The sequence below is a fragment of the Condylostylus longicornis genome, unplaced genomic scaffold, assembly GCF_029603195.1.
Source record: "Condylostylus longicornis isolate FDR11 unplaced genomic scaffold, ASM2960319v2 ptg000135l, whole genome shotgun sequence".
Taxonomy (NCBI): domain Eukaryota; kingdom Metazoa; phylum Arthropoda; class Insecta; order Diptera; family Dolichopodidae; genus Condylostylus; species Condylostylus longicornis.
In genome coordinates this window covers 5,327,036-5,350,320 of record NW_026578103.1, presented here as the reverse complement: position 1 = coordinate 5,350,320, position 23,285 = coordinate 5,327,036, and the positions used below count along the sequence as shown (strand labels likewise).

Genomic DNA, 23,285 nt, shown 5'->3' with positions numbered 1-23,285 from the left:
AGGACTTTTGTGGAAGTGTGGAGTGTAGTTTACAAGGGAATCTGCCATATTTGGCAGATTACTATATCAGAAACATTCTAATCCCTCTTTTCTGAAGAGTTTCGAGGACACGTGTACCGACACGTCGAGGCAAACCCTAAACCTATTGGTGGACACCCACTTCCCAGTCGATTACGAATCGGCTCCACGAACTACCTAGTTCGGTCAGAAGATGACGGGCACGACACCGCGGGAAGACCTAGAATCTCTTGGCTTCGACGTTTAAGGCTGTGGACAACTTCTAAACGTATGCGGGGCTGGAATAAGAGGAAGGTCCATGTGTATTTATTCGCTCAATAATGGTCTGGTGATCACGGGGTAGTGGCAGCAAAACTTTGCGTACGGTGGACCTGTTGTACCTGCTACGTCAACCAACCATAATTCCAAGATATCTGTATTGTATATCTAGTTTGCTATTACTGTATTCCGTTTGTTATTGAAAACACTATATGAATTTATTTATTATGAAGTACCTAACTCAAACAACAAAAGATATTTCAAATTGGGAAAATTAATTGTTTAGGTAGATTTTAAAAATATTAATAGCGAATGTACAAGACGACGTTTATATCAATGTTGAACATTGGGTTTCACTCTCCCGTGTCATCAAACTAATGTTGTGGAGATTTTTTAAAGCACATCTTTAACAGAAATTATTTTTAGCAAAATTTTTTTTTTTAACGTTACAATTTCAGATGGCATTTTGTAATAAAGTAAGTTAAAGAAAATATTATTTACATATATTTTATTCAAAAATTAAATTAATTTTTTGTTTTTCTCTTAGACGCTCTTTTAAAATTAGGAATGAATCGTACTTTCATATTTTTTCTTTTACCGTCATGCTATATTCCAATTTTGTAAATTAATTTTATATTTCTTCAAATTTAAAATGGAAATGTGAATCAAAAAAATTACCGTACACCATTAATTTTTTAATAAAACTTCTAAAAATTTAAATTTTTTTGTATTCAAAAAAAAAGTAGGAGGCGAATTATTTGTAGAATTTCCTTAAAAATTCATATACTTGGAGTTTTGAAATATAAAAATTAGGGATTCCCTGAATAAAATATTTTCTAATGTCATTAATTTGTATCAAAATAATTTCCGTACAGTCTTAATTCTAACGTATTGTAAGAAAAATTAAATGACTTGTTTTTTAAGCTTTACATTTGAGTAATCGATACGTTCTTTCAAGAACGAACGTTTGAGACTAAATTAAAACTGTATTTAGAAAAAAAGTCATGGCGAGAAATCGGCTCTATAGTTGCGAGAACTCATTTCAATGTTCAATATATAATAAAAAACTTTGGAGAACGAGGATCACTGGAAAGAAAACCCTAATCTGGTCGCCCACGAATATTTACGCAGCAAGAAGGACGAATTATCGTGAATAAAACTAGGAAAAATCCTAAAACTTTTTCAGTTAGTATTAATGAGGAGATACAAGAATCTTCCGAAAAAGAGTGAGCCATCAAACTGTTAGAAATCTTCTTTATAAAGGGTGGCGTTCATTGGCGCTCTATTCGAAAAAAGCCTTTATTGAGAGAATTAAATTGTATCAAAACGCTTAGTTTCGCAAATCAGTACCTCAATAAATCGAATTTTTGAAAAGTTTTGTATTTAGTGACGAGTCTAAATTTAATATCTTTGGATCAGATGACCACGCGAAAGTTTGGCGCAAACCTAATTTAGAATTTGATAAAGAAACTTTGTCTCCTACCATAAAACGCCGTGGTGGAATTTGTATGGTTTGGAGCTGCATGTCAGCTTTTGGAATAGTTAATTTGGTGTTCATCGATACTATGGACAAATTTGGTTATCTGAAAATTTTGCAAGAAACTTGGTAACCAGGGCTAAAAAAATGGGGTTAAATAAAGAAAAAGATTATTTTCCAACAAGACAATGACCAAAGACATTGCTCAAAAATTCTACAAGAATGGATGTTGTAGAGTGTTCCAAAGCAACTAGACTCACCTCCACAGTCACCAGACCTTAACCCCATTGAACATTTGTGAGATTAGTTAAATAGACAGATTTGAAAGCACCAAATTAGCTCCAAAACACAATTAGTTGTTATATTAGATGTTATTTTACAGATGCAGATTGTTATGTTTTTTTTATACAGTTTAATAACTGTACGGAAAATTTTTCGATGTAATTTCAAAAAATATTTTTTGTTTTTGCTATTTTGTTTTATATTTAAAATTATTGAATTAATTTTTTTGTTAAGGGTACCTAAATGAAATTAGAAAATGAAAATAAATTTAAAAATTAATCTTGTTTGAATACTTTATGTTTAAAATACATTTCCTTGAAATTTTTTTTAAACACTCTATATTTGAACTGAAAATAATATAAGTACTATTAATTAAATAATAATATATTTATTAAGAACAAGCGAAATAATATAAAACGTCACATAAACTAAAAATTATTCCAACAACTTCAATGCTATCGTATAGTCTGGCCTTAAGCACCCTCTTACTTATATTCTTACAAAAAACAGATGAATATTCTTAATTCGAACATGTTAATTTCGCGTAACATACGTTTATGCATCACTAAGTTCGTTGTTTACGTGTAATATTGAAAAGCTCGACGACCTCAAGTTACTGGGATAATAATATCGAGACACCTACCGTAAGTTTATGAATGAAAATTATATCAGAAACCACCCTACGACATCGAAGCGAGCTTAATTCCAAGAGAATAGATCAAAACCTAGCTCTCCTCAAGAGGAAACAAGACCTGGCTTGCATCACCGGCAAGTCAGGTTTGGCTCCGATAGTTTTGAAAATTTGTGTCCCCGTCTCCTCCTTTTGCATTTTGTCTCCGATTTTGTTTTTTCTTGAAAATTTATTTTGACTATTCTTGAAAAAATTTTTCACTTGAAAAAATTTTTCACTTGAAAAATATAATTTCTGAATAAAACAAAAACTTTTTTTGCAATACGAGTATTTAAAAATTCGTTGACAATAACTTCAGTCAGTAAAAGTTTCAAATAATCAAACTTAGGAAAATTCGTTGACGTCAGCAGGTGAAATATCTTTGTATAGAATTTTTTCACTAGATGAGAATGTTGCTGTTTTGACATTTTAATTGAAGTCGATCGAGTATATTGTTGAAAACTTGAAAAATTTATTCAAAGCTCCCTCAGTTTAGCGAATTGTAGTGCGGTAGCTGAAAGGGTATGTCTTCTGTTAATTTGATTAAAACTAAATTGAAAAACTCCTTTCATCTTGAAATGGTAAGCAACATTTTAAATTCAAAACAATTATTAAAAAATGAGAGCTAGGTAACAAGTTGTGATCTTATTTAAACTTGTAGTAAGAAAATTTGAAGTACGCATTTTTTTTATTTGAAGTACGCTTTTTCAACACCATTTTAATCTACATATAAGGAAATGAATAGGGTAGTAAACATATGATTAGAAAAAAAACGTCATAAACATTAGTATGAGGTTTTTGTTAATATTTCAATATATTTTCTGACCATCATAAGGAGAGCCTTACTCCGGCGGGTAGGGGAATAGAAAAACAGTAAGGTATGCTTGTGGTACAAGTCCACTAAAATCCATAGAGTAACAACCTCTTAAAAAAAACCTTAGTTTGGCTGGCCGAACTAATAGTACCAAAATAGGGCTCCTGACGAGGGTACACGTGAAGAAAAACTAATGCAATGGGAAAAACAAAGGATTTAAGTGCCCCAGGTGGTAAGCCAGATCCTCTGGCAAATCCACTCTCTAGTACGGAGATCGGTCTCATGGATTCCGGGGAAACCAACGGTTGCAGTGTAGTCGACAAATTACTGGTGAATCATCAGGAATCGGGTTTGTCAAAAGCGGCAAAACAAAAAGAACGCCACTAAACGCCAAAAATGTGGAAAATAAAAATATGTTGCGTAGCAAACTAGAAAATTTAGAGCTTACAGTAAAAAAGCTTCAGGAGGAAATAAATGTACTTAGGAAAGAAAATAAGACGAGGAGAAACTTTAAGCTCAAGCAGCTCAGAGCTAACTGGGTTTGAAACTGAAAATAACTCCAATTGAATCATGTTAACAAGGCATTCTAAAAAAAGGAAAACTAAATACTCACCCGAAATAAGTAAAGAAGTTTGTGACAATAATAATAACGTTCCACTAGCAGCAGAAAAACCTAAACATAGCACAGTTGAACTGAAAGAAAAAAACCCCCAAGCAAAAATTTCATAAAAACTCACCGAAAAGAAACCACCCCCAATTAATATTACTGGAGAAGACAGCTATAAGAAAATAAAAATCCTGTTGTCATCTGTTATAAACTTATAAAATACATTCACTTAGAAATAACATATGGAAAGTTAACGCGGAAAAGGTAGAAGACTACCGAAAGCTAGTTAATAAATTCGAAAATGAAAAACTACAATGGTTCACATGTGAAAACAAAGAAGAAAGGTCGATAAGAGTAATGGCGCGAGGTTTACATTGGACCTGTGACAAAGAGAAAATCATTGAGAATCTCAAAAGCAAAGGTTTCAAAAAAAAAGATGCATGCAATATAATCAAAAAAGAAATTTTTATAGATAAGAATCTAAATAGAAATGAACAGATTCCACTATTTATGTTAAGCTTCGATAATAATAAAAACCTTGATAAGATCTACAATATAAAAGAAATCCTTAAATTTATCATTAAGATTGAACCGCTAAAAAAAATAATAGAATCCTGCAGTGTAAAAGGAGTCAATCTTTTTACCATACAAAGGGTTTCTGCAATAACAACCCAAAATTTGTAAAGCGTGGCAATAACCACCATTCTAGTGACTACGAATTAGCAAAAGAAGATCAGGTTAAATATGCTAACTGTGGTGGGGATCATCCGGCCAGTTATACAGTCTGCGAATTAGCCAAAGAGCTACGAATTAGCAAAAAAATGGCAACAGATCAATATAAAATAAAATAATCAATGAGGTCCAAACTCCAAACAATCGACATATTGCCTTTCAAGATAATTGTAAATTAGCAACAAAAAACAATACACCTTCATCTACAAGCTTATGGCTGGGATAAGTAGTAAACCTGTGATATCTAATACTATTAAATCTAGAAATCTAAGAAACAACACTCCACTCAGCAGCCATAAAAATATGATCAACCAAAATAAAACATTTGGTACTCGTAATAAAAGCACGTATGCCCAACTAATAAATAGTCCAGAGAAACTTTCAATGGAAGAAACATTAGAATTTTTGTTGGAATATATGGCGGAGCAAAGATAAGCTGAAAGAAAATTACATTATAGATTAGAAGAGGTAGAAAAAAAACTAAGCATTATTGCACAAAAAAATGGGTTATAACTTAAGAATTATGACATAGAATTCGAATGGAATAAATAATAATTTACAAGAATTAGATTTATTCCTACACTGTAATAACATCGATATTTGTCAACAACAGTCAATCGTATAGCAAAATTAAAAGTTATTTAACATTCCCAGCGATTCATCCTAGCAATAAATCAAAAGGAGGTTCGGCAGTAATTATTAGAGAAAGTATAAGAGTTGGTGAAGTCATACCAGTAGAAAAAGCATGCAAATTTCATCTGTTATAGTAAAATCAAAAAACAAATTGTTCAAAATAGCATCAATGTATTGTCCACCTAGACACAACCTGAAATATGAAGACTATATAGAAATGTTTAAAGAATTAGGAGATAATTTCATCACTGGGGGTGATTTTAATTCAAAAAATACATATTGGGGATCTAGATTATGCAAGTCGAAATTTGAGGTACTGTATCGGGCTGGAACGGACATCAACTGTAGATTTCACTCTTCTGGAAAGCGAACGTACTGATCAGTAAAAAGATGTCAGATAATTACATAAATTTAAAAGAAAACTTCGCCCTGAATTCGGATTATTCTCCATTGATAATGACTATTAGTGAAACAATAATATATAAAACCATTTCAAATAATTTGATTAATAACTCAACTAATTGGTTGGTCTTATCAACTAAAGCTTGGTCAAATTCTACTGAAAAGGGTCCAAACGCGATCAAACAATTATATTGTCCACTCGAAATGAGGAAACTACTAAAAGAAAAAAGCTCGAAAGACTTGGAAAATGACTAGGACATCACAAGATAAGAACAAATTGAACACTTTAAGCAACAGGTTAAAAAAACTACTTAAAGACATCAAAAATGAAAGTTTAGCGGAAAAACTAAGTAATTTATCGCCTATAAAACAAAGTAATTACAGGCTATGGAAAACGATGAAAGGTATTAATAAACCAAAAATTTCTGCTCCACCTATTAGGAAGGTTGACAATACTTGACCAAAAAGTGATTTTAAAAAAACTTAGGTGTTTGCGAAATACCTAGAAAAAGTTTTCGAAACCCCACAACACTCATCGCAAATTTTTAATTCGAATTCACGCCAAGCAATTCCAGATACTATGAGAATAAACAATTTTGCAATGTACGAATTAAAAAGAGAAATTAAAGTCTAAAAAACAATAAAGCTCCAGGATACGACCTCGTAACTGCAAAAATATTGAAAGAATTTCCAAGTAATAGCACTGAGAAATCTGCTCTATCTCCTCAACGCGAGTTTGAGGCTAAATCACATACCTCTACAATGGAATGTTGCCGAAGTTATAATGGTCTTAAAACCTGGTAAAGAGTCAAATGACTCAACATCATACAGACCTATATCGTTGCTATCAATAATGTCTAAATTATTTGAAACATTGCTGCTGCTAAAAATAAATCCAGTTCTAGAGAAAAAGAATACCCGTACCCGTACACCAATTTGGTTTTGGAGAAAATCAGTCCACTGCAGACCAGATACTTAAGATTACCAATATTATAGAAGATGCTCTAGAAAGAAAACAAATATGTTCAGTAGTATTTTTAGATATAGCCAAGGAATTTGACAAGGTCTGGTACGAGGGACTCATGTATAAAACAAAGCGAGATTTATCAAATCCAATCTGCGAAATATTAATATTCTTCTTACAAAACCGAAGCTTTCGTGTAAAACTCAACGATGAATATTCTAAATTTAGAGAAATTATGGCAGGCGTTCCGCAGAGCAGTGTTCTGGGGCCTATTTTATATCTTTTATGTATAAATGATATGCCAATGGATGAAGACAGAAAAATAGACACATTTGCTCACGACACTGCTATATTGACAGTTAGTAATACCTTTGTAGACAGTATATCGAAGTTACAAGGGAGTATTCAATTCTATATATCAATTCTACCAATGGACAAGGCTATGGAGAATTCAAATAAATGAAGCCAAATCCGCACATGTTGACTTTACAAATAAAGGAAAACAAATAATATAAAAATTCAAATAAATGGAATCAACGTCCAATACTCAAATCAAGCTAAGTATCTAGGTATTACACTTGATTGTAAGTTGGAGTGGAAAGAACATATTAAAAAAGAAAGAAGAGATAAAAATTAAAACCAGAGAACTATTTTGGATTTTTATTAGTAAGGAAATAACTATAAGTAATAAAATATTAATATATAAGCAGGTAATAAAACCTATATGGTTATATGTCATCCTGTTATGGGGATATGCTAAAAGAACGAATATACATAGATATAATCCAAAGAGTTTAAAATAGAATATTAAGGAAAATTATAGATGCTCCGTAGTATGTAAAAAACAGCGTCATTATCGAAACCTAAACATACCACAGTAACCGAGAAAATACTGTCTCACATAGCAAAGTTGAGAAACAGAACTTCAATTCACAAGAATAGTGAAATTTCTACAATCATGCAAAACCATTTCTATGCATATAGAAGGCTAAAAAGAAGAAGACCATTGGATCTGAATATTCATAGAAGATTATAACATCATTTCATTGCGAGAACTTATCATTGGGTAACGACTCCGTACGACTTCTAAATGATTTTTACTATTTTTGTACCTAAAATAAATTCTGTAATATTCCTTTTTTATCTTTTAAAATTAAAAGCCTACTAATTAGTGAAAATTTCTGATACAAGTATAATAAACAAAGATTGAAAAAAAATCAAACAATTAGAATCCATAATTAATTTTTGTGACCTTGAAAACTTTTTTATAGAATTTTGCCTACCCATTTAAGCTTTAATTTAAGTTTTCATTGACAAATTTTTTATGGTACAGAAGATATAGCACGAAAACCACAAATATTGTGAGCCAAAAATTTAATTAAAATCAAAGCAGATGTTGATAAAATTAAATTCAATTTAATATTCCTTTATCAAAAAATTTGGAAAAATACGAATTCCATATCCAAAAATTTTACAAATTTCTCAAAACGAGCACCAAATTTTCCTATGAAATTCACCTAATTCGGAAAAAATTAATGTTTTTCTTCTTTCAAATCTATTTCTATTCCATCGCATATTTTAAATCAACACTTCTTTAGTTGCATCAACCATGCACCAATTTTAGTTTTTGTAGAATTTTGTTTCAAATTTATTAATCCCATTAAATTATTTATTAATTATTTATTAGCTTCATAATGTTAATAACATATCATTTACAAACTCCATTTTGTGTACAAAATTAAATTTTTCTATTAAAAATTTTTTTTAAATCAAATAAATGTCAAAATGCATATAGCATGAAACTTCGTTTCAGCTGGATAATTTTCATAACGTCAGGTGCCAAATGGTGTCTAGATTTCGAAAATATTTTTTTCAAATTTTTAAATTACATCCAATGTGAGAAAAATGCATTTAAAAATTTCAAATCATATACTAGGTATTGGTAAATTTGGTAAATTCTTAAAAGTCATTTTACAAAATCTGAGTTGTCTGAGTTTACGAATACTCTACCCCGTTTTTACTTTCAATCAAAGCTTAAATTCTTAAACGTTTAAAAAAAGTCAATTAAGCGTCAAAATTGTAGATTTTTTTTTTTACATGCAGACAGTCTGACGTAGTAATTCAGTAAATAAATTTGATGTATTGAGTGACTATCATTACGTTAAAAATAATATAAAAAATATTTTTTTTGTTAATTTTTAATATGTAAGTATAAAATTATTTTAAATCTAAAAAAAATTTTTTTTTTGTTTTGACGTTTACGGATAATCAAGATTCAAAGTCAATTACGGGTAAAAAGCAATACATTTCTGTCTGTAAAAGTTTTATACGTTAGACGGTTTGCAGACTGAAAACAAAATTTTGACGTTAAAGAATTTGCGGCTGTTTCGAAAAAAATTTTTTAATTACTAGATTTTTAAATTTCAAATTTTTTCAAATCAATTTTTGTTTTTCAAATTAAAAGTTTTCAAAACTCTAAACATCCAAAACAACACTCTCCTCTTCCAAAATTAATGATAGTTGATAATTACAGCGCTTAGTAATAAGCAATAGTGAAAGATAAGACCTTTAAAATCTTGACATAGAAATGGTTTTTGTGCTATATCTTCCGTACCATAATAATTTTTTTAATGTTTGAGGACTTAAATTAAAGCGTAAGCGGCTACATAAACTCTATAAAATAAATTTCTTAAAAAATAAAACAAGGAAGAAATTTGATTTTCCCTAAAGTTCGAATGCTCATAAAATACAGAATCACACAATATGTTTATTTTAAGTACTTTAGTAGGCCTTTTAGAAACTGTTCGTTTGTCTATCTTTTATATTATATTGTTTTTTAGATATAATCCAAAAAACTTGGATAAGTAAAACTTTCGTGAAAATCCGGTAAAATCCCTGGAACTCGGAAACCCTTAAGTTTTGGCACCCAGTCCCAAAAAAAAATTTTGTCCATTTTCGACAGTCTAACCGATGTTGTTGTGTACATTTCTGAATCACCAAATTTTGTATTCAAGTAATAACAAAATTTAAAAGAAACTTATTTTAATAAATCTAGTAAATCCGACCTTATTTTTTGTTAAGGTACAAAATAGTTTCCGCAGCAGTAAAATCAAAACTGAGTTGTGCGTATATTTTAAAAATTTCAGCATACAGTTATCGTTATAAAACAAACTGCAAAAAATAATACGGCATTATCAAAATCAAACACATTTTTTTGACAGCACGCGCAGTACAGTATGTTTGACAGTACTTTATTGTCAAACATAGGATACAAATGTAGTACTAAGTTAGAACTATTACGCGTTTTCTTATGACTTTTACGCTGATATTACGCGTTTTTTTATGACTTTTTAAATCTGTATAATTGTCTCCGATTTATACTTTTTAAAATGAAACTAAACGTTAATTCAAACATGAGTATATAAATGAGAGTTAACTGTTATATTTTACATTTACATTGTCAGGTTTGCTACATGGTTTATAGATCATTATTTGAAATGTTTGTTTCTAGTTCAATTTTCATTAAAAAATATTATTTATTTCTGTTTTAAAATGTGTATATATAGTATAATATTCATTATGCTAATTTGCTTTGGCAGTTGCACCACAAATTTTTCGAAATCTGTAGGTCCAAATATCTTAAAACAAAAATTTAAAGACTGACCCTACTGTCAGTCTATTAACCTAGTGCATCTATGGTTTGTCTACAATATTGAAATTTAACAATTCACTTGTGGAACATGAAATGTCAAAATTATTTTTATTTTCCTTTATGCAAAACACGTGCGACAGTTTTGACAGCGCAATATTTATTTTTATAATTTCAAATATATTAAGCATTTAAAAAAGTATCATGCACGATTTTCCAAGTTTATCTAACTTAAAACCTATTTACCGGGAAAGTAAAAAGTGTTTCAATCCTGTAAGTTTTTATCCTTGGTTTTATATTAATTTTTAATATATAATATGTACTTAGTATTTATTAAAACTTGGAGCCCCCCATATTGAGGCTTTTGATAGTTTTTTATCTCATGGACTGAAATCATTGGCTGAAAATATAGATCCTGTTCAATTTCAAACTTCTAGTGGTGAGAAAATCACGTTGCAAATCGAGGAAATAAATATATCTAAACCTGAAATTCCGCAAGATGTTATAGACGTAAGAAATAGAAATATTTATCCAACTGAATGCCGTCAGCGTCGAATGACATATGCCGGTAAATGTACTGCTCGTGTGAAATGTATAATAGACGGCTATGAATGTAAAACTGTAGATTTTAATTTAGGAAATATCCCAATAATGCTTAAAAGTAGCAAATGCAATTTGAAAGGCTTAAACCCAGAAGACCTAATAGACAGAGGCGAACATGAAACTGAATGGGGTGGGTACTTTATATGTAAAGGAAACGAAAAAATTCTCCGGATGCTTTTGATGACAAGAAGGAATTATCCTATTGTTATGAAAAGAAGCACTTGGAAAGACAGAGGAAAAATGTTTACAGATGTCGGTGTAATGATTAGAACCGTCCGATCAGATGAACAATCTTTTAATAACGTACTTCACTTTTTAAGTAATGGAACTGCAAAATTTATGTTCTCCCAAAGTAAGATTCTGTCATATCTGCCGGTTTGCTTATTGCTAAAATGTTTAGTAGATTATACAGATAAAAAAATTTTTGAAGAACTAATACATGGTTACGAATCAGACCAATATTACATATCGGCTATTCAAACCATGCTACGCGAAGTGCACGATGAGGGCTTGCATTCACATACCCAATGCAAAGATTATTTGGGGGGAATATTTAGAGCAAGATTTCCCGAATTGCCTGATTGGTATTCTAATTTTGATATCACAGACTATATTTTAAATGAAAGAATTTTAGTCCACCTAAATAAATATGAGGACAAATTTAATCTCATAATTTATATGGTTAAAAAATTATTTCAATGTGCACAAGAGAAGTATAAACTTGAAAATATTGACAGTGTCATGATGCAAGAAGTTTTAACAAGTGGAACTTTATATCAAAAATTTTTAAGAGAACGTTTGGAAATATGGCTTAGTTATGTCAAGAGATATATGTTAAAAAAATGTGAGAATCATGTTTTAGTTACACAAACAATTTTCGAATCGTCTGGAAGAAGTGCTGGCGGAATAGGACGTGCTATGGAAACATTTTTAGCAACAGGAAATGCACCATCAAGATCCGGAATGGGTTTAATGCAACAAACTGGTCTTTCTATTATGGCAGAAAATATTAATAGGATGCGATATATGTCACATTTTCGCTCTATACATCGTGGTTCATATTTTACAACAATGAGAACTACTGAAGCCCGTCAATTACTACCAGATGCTTGGGGGTTTATATGTCCGGTTCATACTCCAGATGGTGCACCTTGTGGTTTATTAAATCATTTGACTGTTAATTGCTGCATATCTACTTTACCTAAGGAAAGCCAAGTTAAGGAAATTCCAAAAATTTTAACAGATTTAGGAATGATTCCAGTAAGCTCACATTTATCGGAATTAGATTTGAAGACATATACTGTTATGTTAGAAGGCAAAATATTGGGTTATATAAGCCAAACACATAGCTCAAAAATAATAGATAACTTAAGATACTTAAAAGTTGAAAATGTACTACCAAATATGATGGAGATAGTATTAGTTCCTTTCAAAAATAAAGGCCAATTTCCTGGGTTATACTTATTCGTTGGTCCATCACGTATGATGAGACCAGTAAAAAACATATCACTGGGCAAAATTGAATACATTGGTTCATTTGAGCAGGTATACATGGATATAGCTATAGATGATGATGAAATTTATGAAGGTTACACTAGCCACATGGAACTTTCAAAACTGGATTTTCTGAGTAACTTAGCTCTCTTAATTCCAATGCCAGATTATAATCAATCTCCAAGGTAATCGAAAAAAAATATTTCATTTTAATTTTTAAATGAATTTTTATGCAGAAATATGTATCAGTGTCAGATGGGTAAACAAACTATGGGCACTCCCTGTCACAACTGGCAATTGCAAAATGGTTCAAAATTGTATAGATTACAAACACCAGGAACTCCGCTGTTTAGACCGATTCATTATGATAAAATAGAATTAGATGATTACCCAATGGGAACAAATGCTATTGTAGCTGTACTATCTTATACTGGATATGACATGGAAGACGCTATGATTATTAATAAAGCTGCCCATGACCGAGGTTTTGCATATGGTAGCATTTACAAAACACATGTTGTTGAACTAAAGGGTTCCTCTTACTTTGCAAGAGATCCACACAATCAAAATTTAGGAAATTTTTTAGATAATGATGGGTTACCTCATCCGGGAATGAAAATCCACTACAAATCAATTTTGTACTGGTAAGTATCATATTGCATATGATTTCATGGAATTGTCAAATTTTTTTCATACATTACATATACATACATACATATGCTTGTATTCTATTGTCAATAAGAATCTCTAGCCTTTTACGCTAGTAAAAGGCTAAATGCGCTACTGATTATTATTGAAACGAAAATTTTTGTTAGCTATTACGATACTGATGAGTCAATCTACAAAGTTGTGAAAAATGAAGAAAAAGAGGAAGCTATTGTTGACACAGTAAAATATTTAGGACATTTCAATATAGGATCGCCCAAATGTGTGAGCATATGTTTAAGAATTCCTGTAAGTTAAGAGTAATTTTTTTTTTGCAATAATTACACGCACTTTTTATATACTTTTATAGCGTCCAGCAAACATTGGAGACAAATTTGCTTCTAGAGCTGGCCAAAAAGGTATCTGTTCACAAAAATACCCTGCAGAAGATTTACCATTCACAGAAACTGGACTTATACCCGATATAGTATTTAATCCACATGGATTTCCATCACGAATGACCATAGCAATGATGATTGAAACAATGGCAGGAAAAAGTGCAGCACTACATGGCCTTGTTCACGATGCCACACCATTCAGATTTAGTGAAAAATATACAGCAATCGATTATTTTGGCCAACTTCTTGAAAAAGGAGGCTATAATTATTACGGTACCGAACGTTTGTATAGTGGAGTTGATGGTAGAGAAATGGTAGCAGATATATTTTTTGGAATCGTTCATTATCAACGTTTGCGCCACATGGTATTTGATAAATTCCAAGTACGTTCAACTGGCCCTGTAGACGTGTTAACACAACAGCCAATTAAAGGCAGGAAAAGAGGTGGTGGTGTACGTTTTGGTGAAATGGAACGTGATAGTCTGATATCACATGGAGCATCATTTTTACTTCAAGATAGATTATTTCATTGTTCGGATAAAACAACAACTTTAGTATGTAAAAATTGTGGTAGTATGCTGTTTCCTCTTCAAAGAATTACAAAACGTACAAAGGAAGGTATGATTTCCTCCACTCCAGCAAATTGTCGAAAATGTAAAAATAAATCGGACATAGGTTATTTAGAAATACCTTGTGCTTACAAATATCTTATAACAGAATTGAGTTCAGTTAATATTAACGTTCAATTTAAATTTTCAGAAATTTAAAAAAAGCATTTTCATTTTAATAAAAAAAATTTTTTGGGAAAATTATTAACACTGACTTTCATTTTCATAAATAACAAAGAAATTTTTTTTTTAGTAATCGTCTATTCTACTACTAATGAACTTGATATTATGCGCTTATGTTAAGTACCATAAAACATTAAAAAATTCTCTGTTATATTATCAAACATAAACCATTAAAAAATTGTTTTATTTTGTCTTACACATATTATCCAAAGTTGCACCTTGGAATAAGTAAACAAACGCAAGATGTTTTCGTCTGCCTATATTGCTTACTTTATGTTAATTAAGAAGCTCGTCCGTGTTAGTTCGACAAAAAGAAAACCAATTTGATATTTTAATAATTTTTTAATGTATTTGTTTTAATTTTTTATATTAAATTTCATATTTATTGTATTTTGGTTATGATCGTAATAACGTACTTATATTTTTTTTTGTGTATTATACATGTTTTCAAATGTTTATGTAAATATTTATTTAAAATTAAGAGTGTATCAATAAAAATTTTTCTAAATGAATTTTTGTTCACTTTTTATTCTTGCAGGGATTATTTTGATTTTTATTATTTTCTTACTTTTATCTCTCTTGCGTTTAAGTGCCAATATCAAGGTAATCATTTTATTATCATTGAAATTCTAAATTTAGAAATATTTCATATTTTAATTTTATATTTTCAAAGAAAAGAATGAAAAATAAAGTATAATAATATATTATGATTATACTATTTTATTATATCTATGCATACATATATGAATATATATATATATATATATATATATATATATATATATATGTACAAACTTGCATATTGAAATCATTTAATGAGATAATACTTAATTTGAATTTTATTTTGTCTAGCTTGGAACACAAAATTCAAAGACAAAAAAAAGATTATATTATGTACTTTTTTGGAAAGAAACTCTTTTTTATATTATAATATTATGTATAGAGTGAATGTATATGTAATATGTATTTTATGCATATATAAATTTATTATCATATCAATTTTATATATTTTTTTTCTCTTAAAGTTACAATAATAAAAAAAAAATTATATTAAAACGTAAACAGTTTGAAATTCACCTTGAAAGAATTCATACATATAAATATATATATATATATAAATGATCTTTATCTTACAGTTAAAAATATCAATCTTTATTTAAATAACTTTTTTTATCAACAATTTTAATACCTAATCGTAAAATGAGATTTTCACTTTATTTTTCTTGAACATTTTAACTTTATAATACAACAAATTATATATTAATATTTTTATGCAATATTTTAATATATATTTAAATTTACATTATTTTATATTAAATGCAAAGTCGAAAGAAATTTATTGATTACATATTTTCAAAAACCGAATAAAATTAATTTATGAATGTATCCATATTTAAAGTGTGAAGATATTATCAAGAAGACAAACATTTTTATAGTTTATACTTGTATGATAATATTAAAAATTAACTAAATTTGCAATTCAATTAAAATAATTAAAAACGAATATTTATTTCATACAAAATTGAAAATGAAATAATTAATTTTCGGTAAAATAGTTAATTAATAATTACATAGGGATTAACAATCACTAATTGAGAAGTAATTGAGTAATGAGAATATCATTAAATATGTATACCTATATTATATATGAATATAATTTTAAAAAAATGTATTTGTTTAATTTTTCAACATTTTTTTTTATAAAAGTGAAATTATTCACACTTATTGGTCTGAAAACAAACTCACTCAAAAATATATAATAAGTATTTAAAAACTTAACTGTTTATAATTCTGTTGTCGCACAATAATTTCAAGTACAATAAAAGCTAAATTTAATAAAAAATAATGTAAACCATAACATCTATTTCTACAACGGGAATATGTTTTAATTATAGTATTAATAATTTTCTTTTTTCATATTAATTTATATCAATGTACTTTTTAACTTATTTCTAATACTTCCTAATAATCAGTTGATTTTGCTGTAGTGATATTTCTCTTACTTTCATACTTTGCTTTAGTTATTAAAATATTTTAAATGTAGCAGAGAAAATATGATTTGTTTTAAACATGAAAGCTTTAATTTTATTATAAGTTTATTAAAAAATAAAGCTAATCAACTATGAATGTCCTGAATTGAATTGATAGTTATTAGGAGAATCAAAATAATTTTGAAAAAAAGATCTTTTAATTATATTCACCCAATTGAAATCGATTTTTTTATTTCATTTATTTTTCGCCTATAAGCGATTAAAATTTACTTTCGTTCCTAATATTCAATTTTTGTTCATATTTAATTTTAATTACAAGAAAAAATAATATACATACAGGAAATATATAATTATTATATATTTATATACTTATAAATTTTTTTTTGAAATATTAATTCATTTTCAAAATTATTAAAATTTTGTTTTTTAAAATTGGTCAACAAGCAAGTCACAAATTTCTCGTGTTACTGTTTCTTTACTAGCACGAATTGTTAAACGGAACATCTTAAATTAAAGAAAATAAACCAATTATTTGTTTAGAAGAATTAAAAATCTGCATACCTGTGCCTGTTTGTTTGGTTCCAATCTTAGCAAACACCCAATCTGTTGTGTCTGTGTATGAATAATACCAGCACATACCATATTATCGGGATTAGGATCTACATTTTCCAACAATTGCATACCGAATCCCGCCAGTTTAATACGAGCGCCAGATAAATCAAGGGGACTTTGTGCTTTAAAAACTTTTTGCGCTCGTTGTTGTTCCCTGTTTTATAAATTAAAAAAAACTTCGTATTTAAATATCGTTTTGGAAAAATATTAGCTTACCCTCCCAAATTTTTCCATCTTGCAAAAAACGACTCAGCATTCATTTCAGTAGGCTCAAAAAATTTATTTAAAGTTAGTGGTAATTTAACATTCAGTTTTTGTTGAGCTCCATTATATCTAAATGTAATATCTAATGAAGGTGAATCCGCATAGTCTTCTATACATTCAGCAGTCATTAACTGCTGTATTTGTGCACCAGCCTCTAATGTTGGTTCAACTGGTTTAATTTGTACATTTAATTTGAGAGCATTTTCCGTTGACCATTGTAATTCAGGTGTAAAATTCTACGTAAGAATATAACAGCATTATAACATTCAATATAAGCATTATATTTATAACATTCAGTTCATGTAGCATTATTATATAGAAATTAAAATAGTATGTAAAATTACCGATAATGGAATTTGAGTTTTATTGCCGTAAAATAAACCCAATCGCCCTAAATTTTGACGAAACTCTGATTTTACTCCTATTTGAATCAATTCATTTTCAAAAAGCACACCATTATTTTTAAATAGGAATTTTTTAGCATTATGCTGAACTGCGTTGTTATAAATGTCCCCAAGAACATCAATCAAAGCGCCTCCTGCTGACGTGTTATTTGAAGGTGGTGTACTGAGTCCTAATAAGTCAGCGTTTGCATTACTGTTTACTCTAAAAAATTCTTATGTTAATAAAAATAACCAATTTTTTAAAATTTTAAAATATTTACTTGTGATTAACTGCTACATTATTTTGAGTAGCACTTGGTGCTGGACTCTTCGACTCTCTTATTTCATTCTCCGGTACTCTTCCTGGTTTCTTTTTCTTCAATACTGCAAGTATTGAGCTCTCCCTTTCAGGAAATGATGGCATCTCTTCAAGCACAGTAGCCAGAACATCGGTGGACGCAACTATGCTCAATTGTAAGTATTCACTAGCTCTTTGCTGTAATTCGGCATCTGCTGATCTCAAATTACTATGCTGTTTGAACACTTCTTGGATATTCGTGCGAATTTCCGGGAACAAATTTATAAACTTAATGTAAGTTGAAAGAAGCAAAGCACGTGTCATTGGTGAGCATAAGTGATATTTTGAATGAAGAAGCTTAAATTGGACTATTGGTGCAGAACGGGAATCACCAGCAATTAAATTCCCAAATTCACCTAGAATATACCCTCCTACTTTCACCATGTTTTCATGACACGCTGGAGCTTGTAGTGCTTCAAAAACAGTCTTTGCAGCGTAACCTTGAACTTCTTCTCGATTTATTACAATTTGAATTACGCGATACCAAACTTCCTCCGAAACATAATCCCCTGCAATTCTTATGAGATTCAAAATTACATCAACATACCTGCGAAGCATTATATGTCAAATTTCTTTTTATAATTTATTTTGAATAATCAATATAGAACTGACCAAGTGAAATCTGTTGCATATTTTTCTGCTAAAATAGCAACTTTTAGTACCATTTCCTCTCGAATAGAATAATCAGCAGTTTCCAAGTAATTTAGCATTTCTTGAACTATTTCTTCAGCATTACTCCTGTCACACATTGCATATAAAAGATCAACTGCCTGCTGTCTTACAGAAACGTCTTTTTCCATCTGTAATAACGTAAATTTTAATTAATTCAACTGTTCAGTACTTTATGATAAAGTATCCTTTACTTTCATTGAAAGAATTACAACTTCTTGATGTTTCTTTACTTCTTCGTGTGAAAATTCGGATGTGGCTAAGTGACACATGGACTCTAAAGCCAAATATCGTAAATTAGTTTCTCTATTGCTTAAAAATTGTCCAAGTTGATTACATGCGCGAACTAAAAGATTGGGCTCACTATCACTATGTATTATTAAATTTATTGCTTCAAAAAGAACAGCATTTTTTGCATTTGAATGTTGAACCTTCTTGCTTTTAGGTGGTTCCTGTGCCTTATTTAGAATAGTTTCTAGTGTTTCATTCAATCTAGCCCGAACACCTGGTTCTTCTGTAACTGGATTATAATTTTGTAGCAAACGAAGCAATTTTACGGACAGCCATGGAGCTGGGACAAAATAGTACGTGTAATCTTGTAAATCAGTATAACTGGCTGTAACAATACGAGAAAGCCTTGAAACAGCTAAATTTACACATCCTTTATATTCATCGGGATTTTTCTTAACCAGAGCATCAATTAACGATGTTGCTGCCGTTACTACACCCATATGTTGATCATTTAACAAATGAATAATTCTACTTGTCCATTCTCCGCCGGGTATCACTTCCGGGCTAGTACGAAATAAGCGAAGCAAACAAAGAGCAGCCGATTGTTTAACAACATCCATTGTGTCCCTAAAAAGTAACCAACGATCAATTCAATACAAAACTATCTACATGTATTATACTACTTGCCCTGAAACTAATAGCTTCGGAATTTCATTTGTAAATGAATCTGCCATATCTCTACTTCCAATATTAGCAATGCATTGTAAAGCTAAATTAACGTGCACCGGATTTCTTGATTGTAAATCGTTTTTGATTGATTGTATGATCAATTGAATTAAATCACTTTTTGTATTAACTAAAACTGATATAAATAAATATCCCTGAAAAAATAATATGTTAACCAATATATATATATAAATCAAAAAATATTGTTCATAACATACGATTTGTTTTTCTGAATATTTATTAGAAGAAAGCAAATTAACAGCTTCCATATGCCCAAAATCTATATCGTGGCCAAGCAGAAATATAAATAGCAATTTGCATACATATTTTTTCTTTTGATATCCATCCAAAGTCTTATCTCCTTTAAATTTACTTCTTATATTTGCAAGTTCCTTATTTATTCGTTTAATTTCAGCTTCTTTACTTTTACCTTGCAGACAAAGAAACAGTTGAATAAGTAAGGTAATATGAGTAAATAAAAAAATCTTCTAATGTTAGAAATTTGATGAAAGCAAATAACGTTTTAAACCAAAAATATTTTTGTTTTTAATTTTTTAAAAACAAATAAATTTTTACTTTCAATATTTTGTTACACAGAAGCTCAGTTTTATCAGCGTTATAAAAAAATATTTTTTATATATTATCATATTAATTATTAAATAATAGTAAATAAAGCATGTTGTTGTTTGATTGTTAATTTTGTAATTAACTATTAACTTTTGCAAAAACGCCCCTTTTTTGATGAATTTAAAAATAATTCATTAATTTTATTTTCCCACATATATATATATATATACATATATATACATATATATATATATTTATATAATATAAATATATATATGTATTTATTATACATAGCCCTCTCTGGCAATGTGCCAATATTTTAGACGAAGTCCCAATATTAAGAAACGTTTATTGAAAAAAACATTATATTTACGGCACAAACTTTATGTTAAAATCTTTTATAGATATGTATGTATGTAGCACAATATTAATATAACACTCTAATTGAACTATAAATTAAATATAAATATAGTACCAACAAACTCAATTTACTTACAATTCCTTATATCCGATATGAAAACAGCAAGCCCCCTCATGCCATCGCCCCTTACAGGTGCCATAGTGGGTTTTTTGATATTAATTTTGACGGCTAGTTATTTAACTTCCACAAACGAAAAACCTTTCTTTTAGTTATTTTAAATTTTACAAAATATTTAATCCAGTTGATTACTTAATCACCTGAACAATAATACTTTTGTTCTAGAATTATATTTATATTTCCTGCTCAATTCCTAGTGTGATTGATTGTTAAAATTTTCTGAAATGATAATTTTAATTTTCAATTAGTTTTGTTAAACAAAATGTCAACTTGATAAGTAAATTGAATTTGTTTATAATTTTCATGTCATTTTACTCTTACTTACCACTTAAAAAAATTGCACTAAAGTTATTTACACTTAAATGTGGATTAAATTAATATTATGAGACGAATTATGAGATGAAGGAAACAATTGTGGCTCGAAATATGAAATAAAATAAAATTAAAAAATCTAATTCAACTTACAGCTTGACATACACATGTAAAGTGCATACTTAGTATACATACTTAGTTACCAGCAAAAAATATAAAATTATCTGAATAACAAAAGAAAAAAATAAAAAAATCATAGATTTATGAACTTTCGGAAATGAAAAGAAAAATTGTTATCAATAGGCAAGCCGTTTTTATTCATTAAATTAATTATAAAAGACTATATAAGAAGCAATTTGGGTGTATTAACTTTTATTTTAATTTAGGCTTTTAAAAATAATATAATATTTACGCACAAAGATTCTTATTACTACCAAGTGTTTTGGTTTTAAAAAAGTGCTTTTCTTTTTATTTTATTGTAAAAAATAATTGAACACAGTGAAAGTCTTCACCGTTTATTTTTGTCTTCCGTGTAAAAATAGGACAAAAAAATATGATTTAAAAATGATGAAAACATAAAGTACTTGGTAAGTACCTAGGTACATACATCCGAGCATTTTCAGGAGAAAAGTTTATTATCAACCTATATTTTTATATGCAAATGCTCTTTTTAAGAACATAGACATATCACTATTTCATATTAGTCAAATATCATGCCTTTTTTTAATTTTTAACTGTAAATTTCCCTAAATGTAATTCAAAAATATTCACTTTAATATTCAGTTATGGAAGCATCTCAACAGTAGAATACACATAATTTTACAAACCAAGAAAATATAAACTTAAACGATACATACAGAAATGAATCATTATTTTTGACCATAAGCATATTATTTAAACATTTATACTAATATATGTACATACATATTTATGATAAAAATTATGCTGTTTATTTCATTATGCTTAGTTAAATATTTAAAAATTAATTGGATTAAATATTTTGATAAGAATTTTTTAAAAAATAGCCAACTCCCATACTTTTACTGAAATTGAAAAAGGTCAAAGTTTGTAAAAAAAAATTGTTTCAACCGAATTTTTGTTGACAGTTCATTTCATTACACTTATCCATGGAATATTTCAGTAAAAACCTTTACAGAATTACTTTTTCTTGATGCCTTTTAACATTAGCAAAATCTTTTTAAAAAAAAAAAATAATTTGACTACAATTAATACGAACGTAATTTTTATTACGTATACTTACATAAAAAGAAAAAGTTTCTAGTAGTGAAATAATCTTTTTATAATCACTGATCTACTTTTCCGGACCTATTGATTTTTTTCAGCTACTTTAATTTTCAGTTGTACAATCCAATATAAATTTTAAATAATCTTTTCTAAAAATTGTGTTGCATGCACGAATAGTTAATATTTAACAAATTTAAAACTTTTAGTATTTTATTAATATATTTATTTTTCTATTTACAAAATTAACTTCGAAATGATTTTATTTGTTCTGCAAAAAATATACATATAACTTGCTCTGTCGCTATTCGCGCATTATAATTGGATGATTTTAGATTTGACAACTAAAATATTCACTTATCTAATAAGAATGTACAACAAAGATAGCATATTTTACTGCTTTAAAGTTTTACTTTGTTACACTGTTACCGTGTTTAAAATTTTATGATTTAAGTCTGCTATGTTCTGCTATGTTTTGATTCAAGATGCTGCAGTTTTGACGGCTTTTATTGTTAGCTAAGTTTTATATCATAGAGCTATAACAGGAAGACAACATATATTCTGATTTCAATTGTGGTATGAAAAACCTGTATTAGTAGAAAATAGTACTGAAATATTTTGAGAGTATGGAAGTAATACATATATATAAAGAGCGGTTGACAAAATGTTTGATTTTATTATATAATTGTTGTTGTTTTATTCCTTTACCAACTTATTTACACAATCTTAATTTCCTTCAAGTACATCTATGAAAACCACTGATAAGAAATTTAATGTTTTATGATTTTGAAAATTGTCCATTTGGGCCTTCATATTTCAAATATTTACTAGAATGTAAAAGATTTTTTTTAAATAATTTGTAACTCTCCTAATTTTTTCCTATTTTTAAGTTTTTGTATCTATATAATTTAAAAATACGCCAGTTATTATATTCCTTATACTCCATTTACGATAC

At 28.8% G+C, this 23,285-nt stretch overlaps 2 protein-coding genes across 3 annotated transcripts; one reads left to right on the top strand and one right to left on the bottom strand.

Moving 5' to 3' along the window:
* The first annotated feature begins 10,642 nt into the window (after positions 1-10,642).
* Positions 10,643-15,768, top strand: LOC129615012 (DNA-directed RNA polymerase I subunit RPA2). Its single transcript, XM_055530051.1, has 5 exons — positions 10,643-10,779; positions 10,834-12,788; positions 12,840-13,247; positions 13,419-13,557; positions 13,619-15,768. The coding sequence occupies exons 1-5, from the start codon at positions 10,711-10,713 to the stop codon at positions 14,411-14,413; spliced, it is 3,366 nt and encodes a 1,121-aa protein (XP_055386026.1). The 5' UTR covers positions 10,643-10,710; the 3' UTR covers positions 14,414-15,768.
* A 938-nt stretch (positions 15,769-16,706) lies between these two features.
* Positions 16,707-22,656, bottom strand: LOC129615013 (AP-2 complex subunit alpha). 2 transcript variants are annotated; one of them, XM_055530053.1, is made up of 12 exons: positions 22,350-22,656; positions 21,242-21,312; positions 20,735-20,995; positions 19,890-20,101; positions 19,633-19,826; positions 18,909-19,572; positions 18,658-18,845; positions 17,969-18,592; positions 17,649-17,910; positions 17,257-17,540; positions 16,990-17,194; positions 16,707-16,932 (listed from the first exon to the last, which is right to left on the bottom strand). In XM_055530053.1, the coding sequence occupies exons 3-12, from the start codon at positions 20,796-20,798 to the stop codon at positions 16,855-16,857; spliced, it is 2,775 nt and encodes a 924-aa protein (XP_055386028.1). In that variant the 5' UTR covers positions 20,799-20,995; positions 21,242-21,312; positions 22,350-22,656; the 3' UTR covers positions 16,707-16,854. The 2 variants fall into 2 exon arrangements, with proteins under 2 accessions (XP_055386028.1, XP_055386027.1); XM_055530052.1 differs by lacking the exon at positions 21,242-21,312.
* Positions 22,657-23,285: the final 629 nt, after the last annotated feature.

What these genes read in the sequence shown, in the direction of transcription:
- LOC129615012 (XM_055530051.1), top strand. Translation starts at nt 10,711, where the DNA reads ATGCACGATTTTCCAAGTTTATCTAACTTAAAACCTATTTACCGGGAA. An exon ending in GTAAAAAGTGTTTCAATCCT is followed by an intron (nt 10,780 to 10,833) that starts GTAAGTTTTTAT and finishes ATATGTACTTAG; the next exon opens with TATTTATTAAAACTTGGAGC. An exon ending in TACAAATCAATTTTGTACTG is followed by an intron (nt 13,248 to 13,418) that starts GTAAGTATCATA and finishes AATTTTTGTTAG; the next exon opens with CTATTACGATACTGATGAGT.
- LOC129615013 (XM_055530053.1), bottom strand. Translation starts at nt 20,798, where the DNA reads ATGGCACCTGTAAGGGGCGATGGCATGAGGGGGCTTGCTGTTTTCATA. An exon ending in CATATCGGATATAAGGAATT is followed by an intron (nt 20,102 to 20,734) that starts GTAAGTAAATTG and finishes TTTGTCTGCAAG; the next exon opens with GTAAAAGTAAAGAAGCTGAA. An exon ending in AAACTCAAATTCCATTATCG is followed by an intron (nt 17,541 to 17,648) that starts GTAATTTTACAT and finishes ATTCTTACGTAG; the next exon opens with AATTTTACACCTGAATTACA.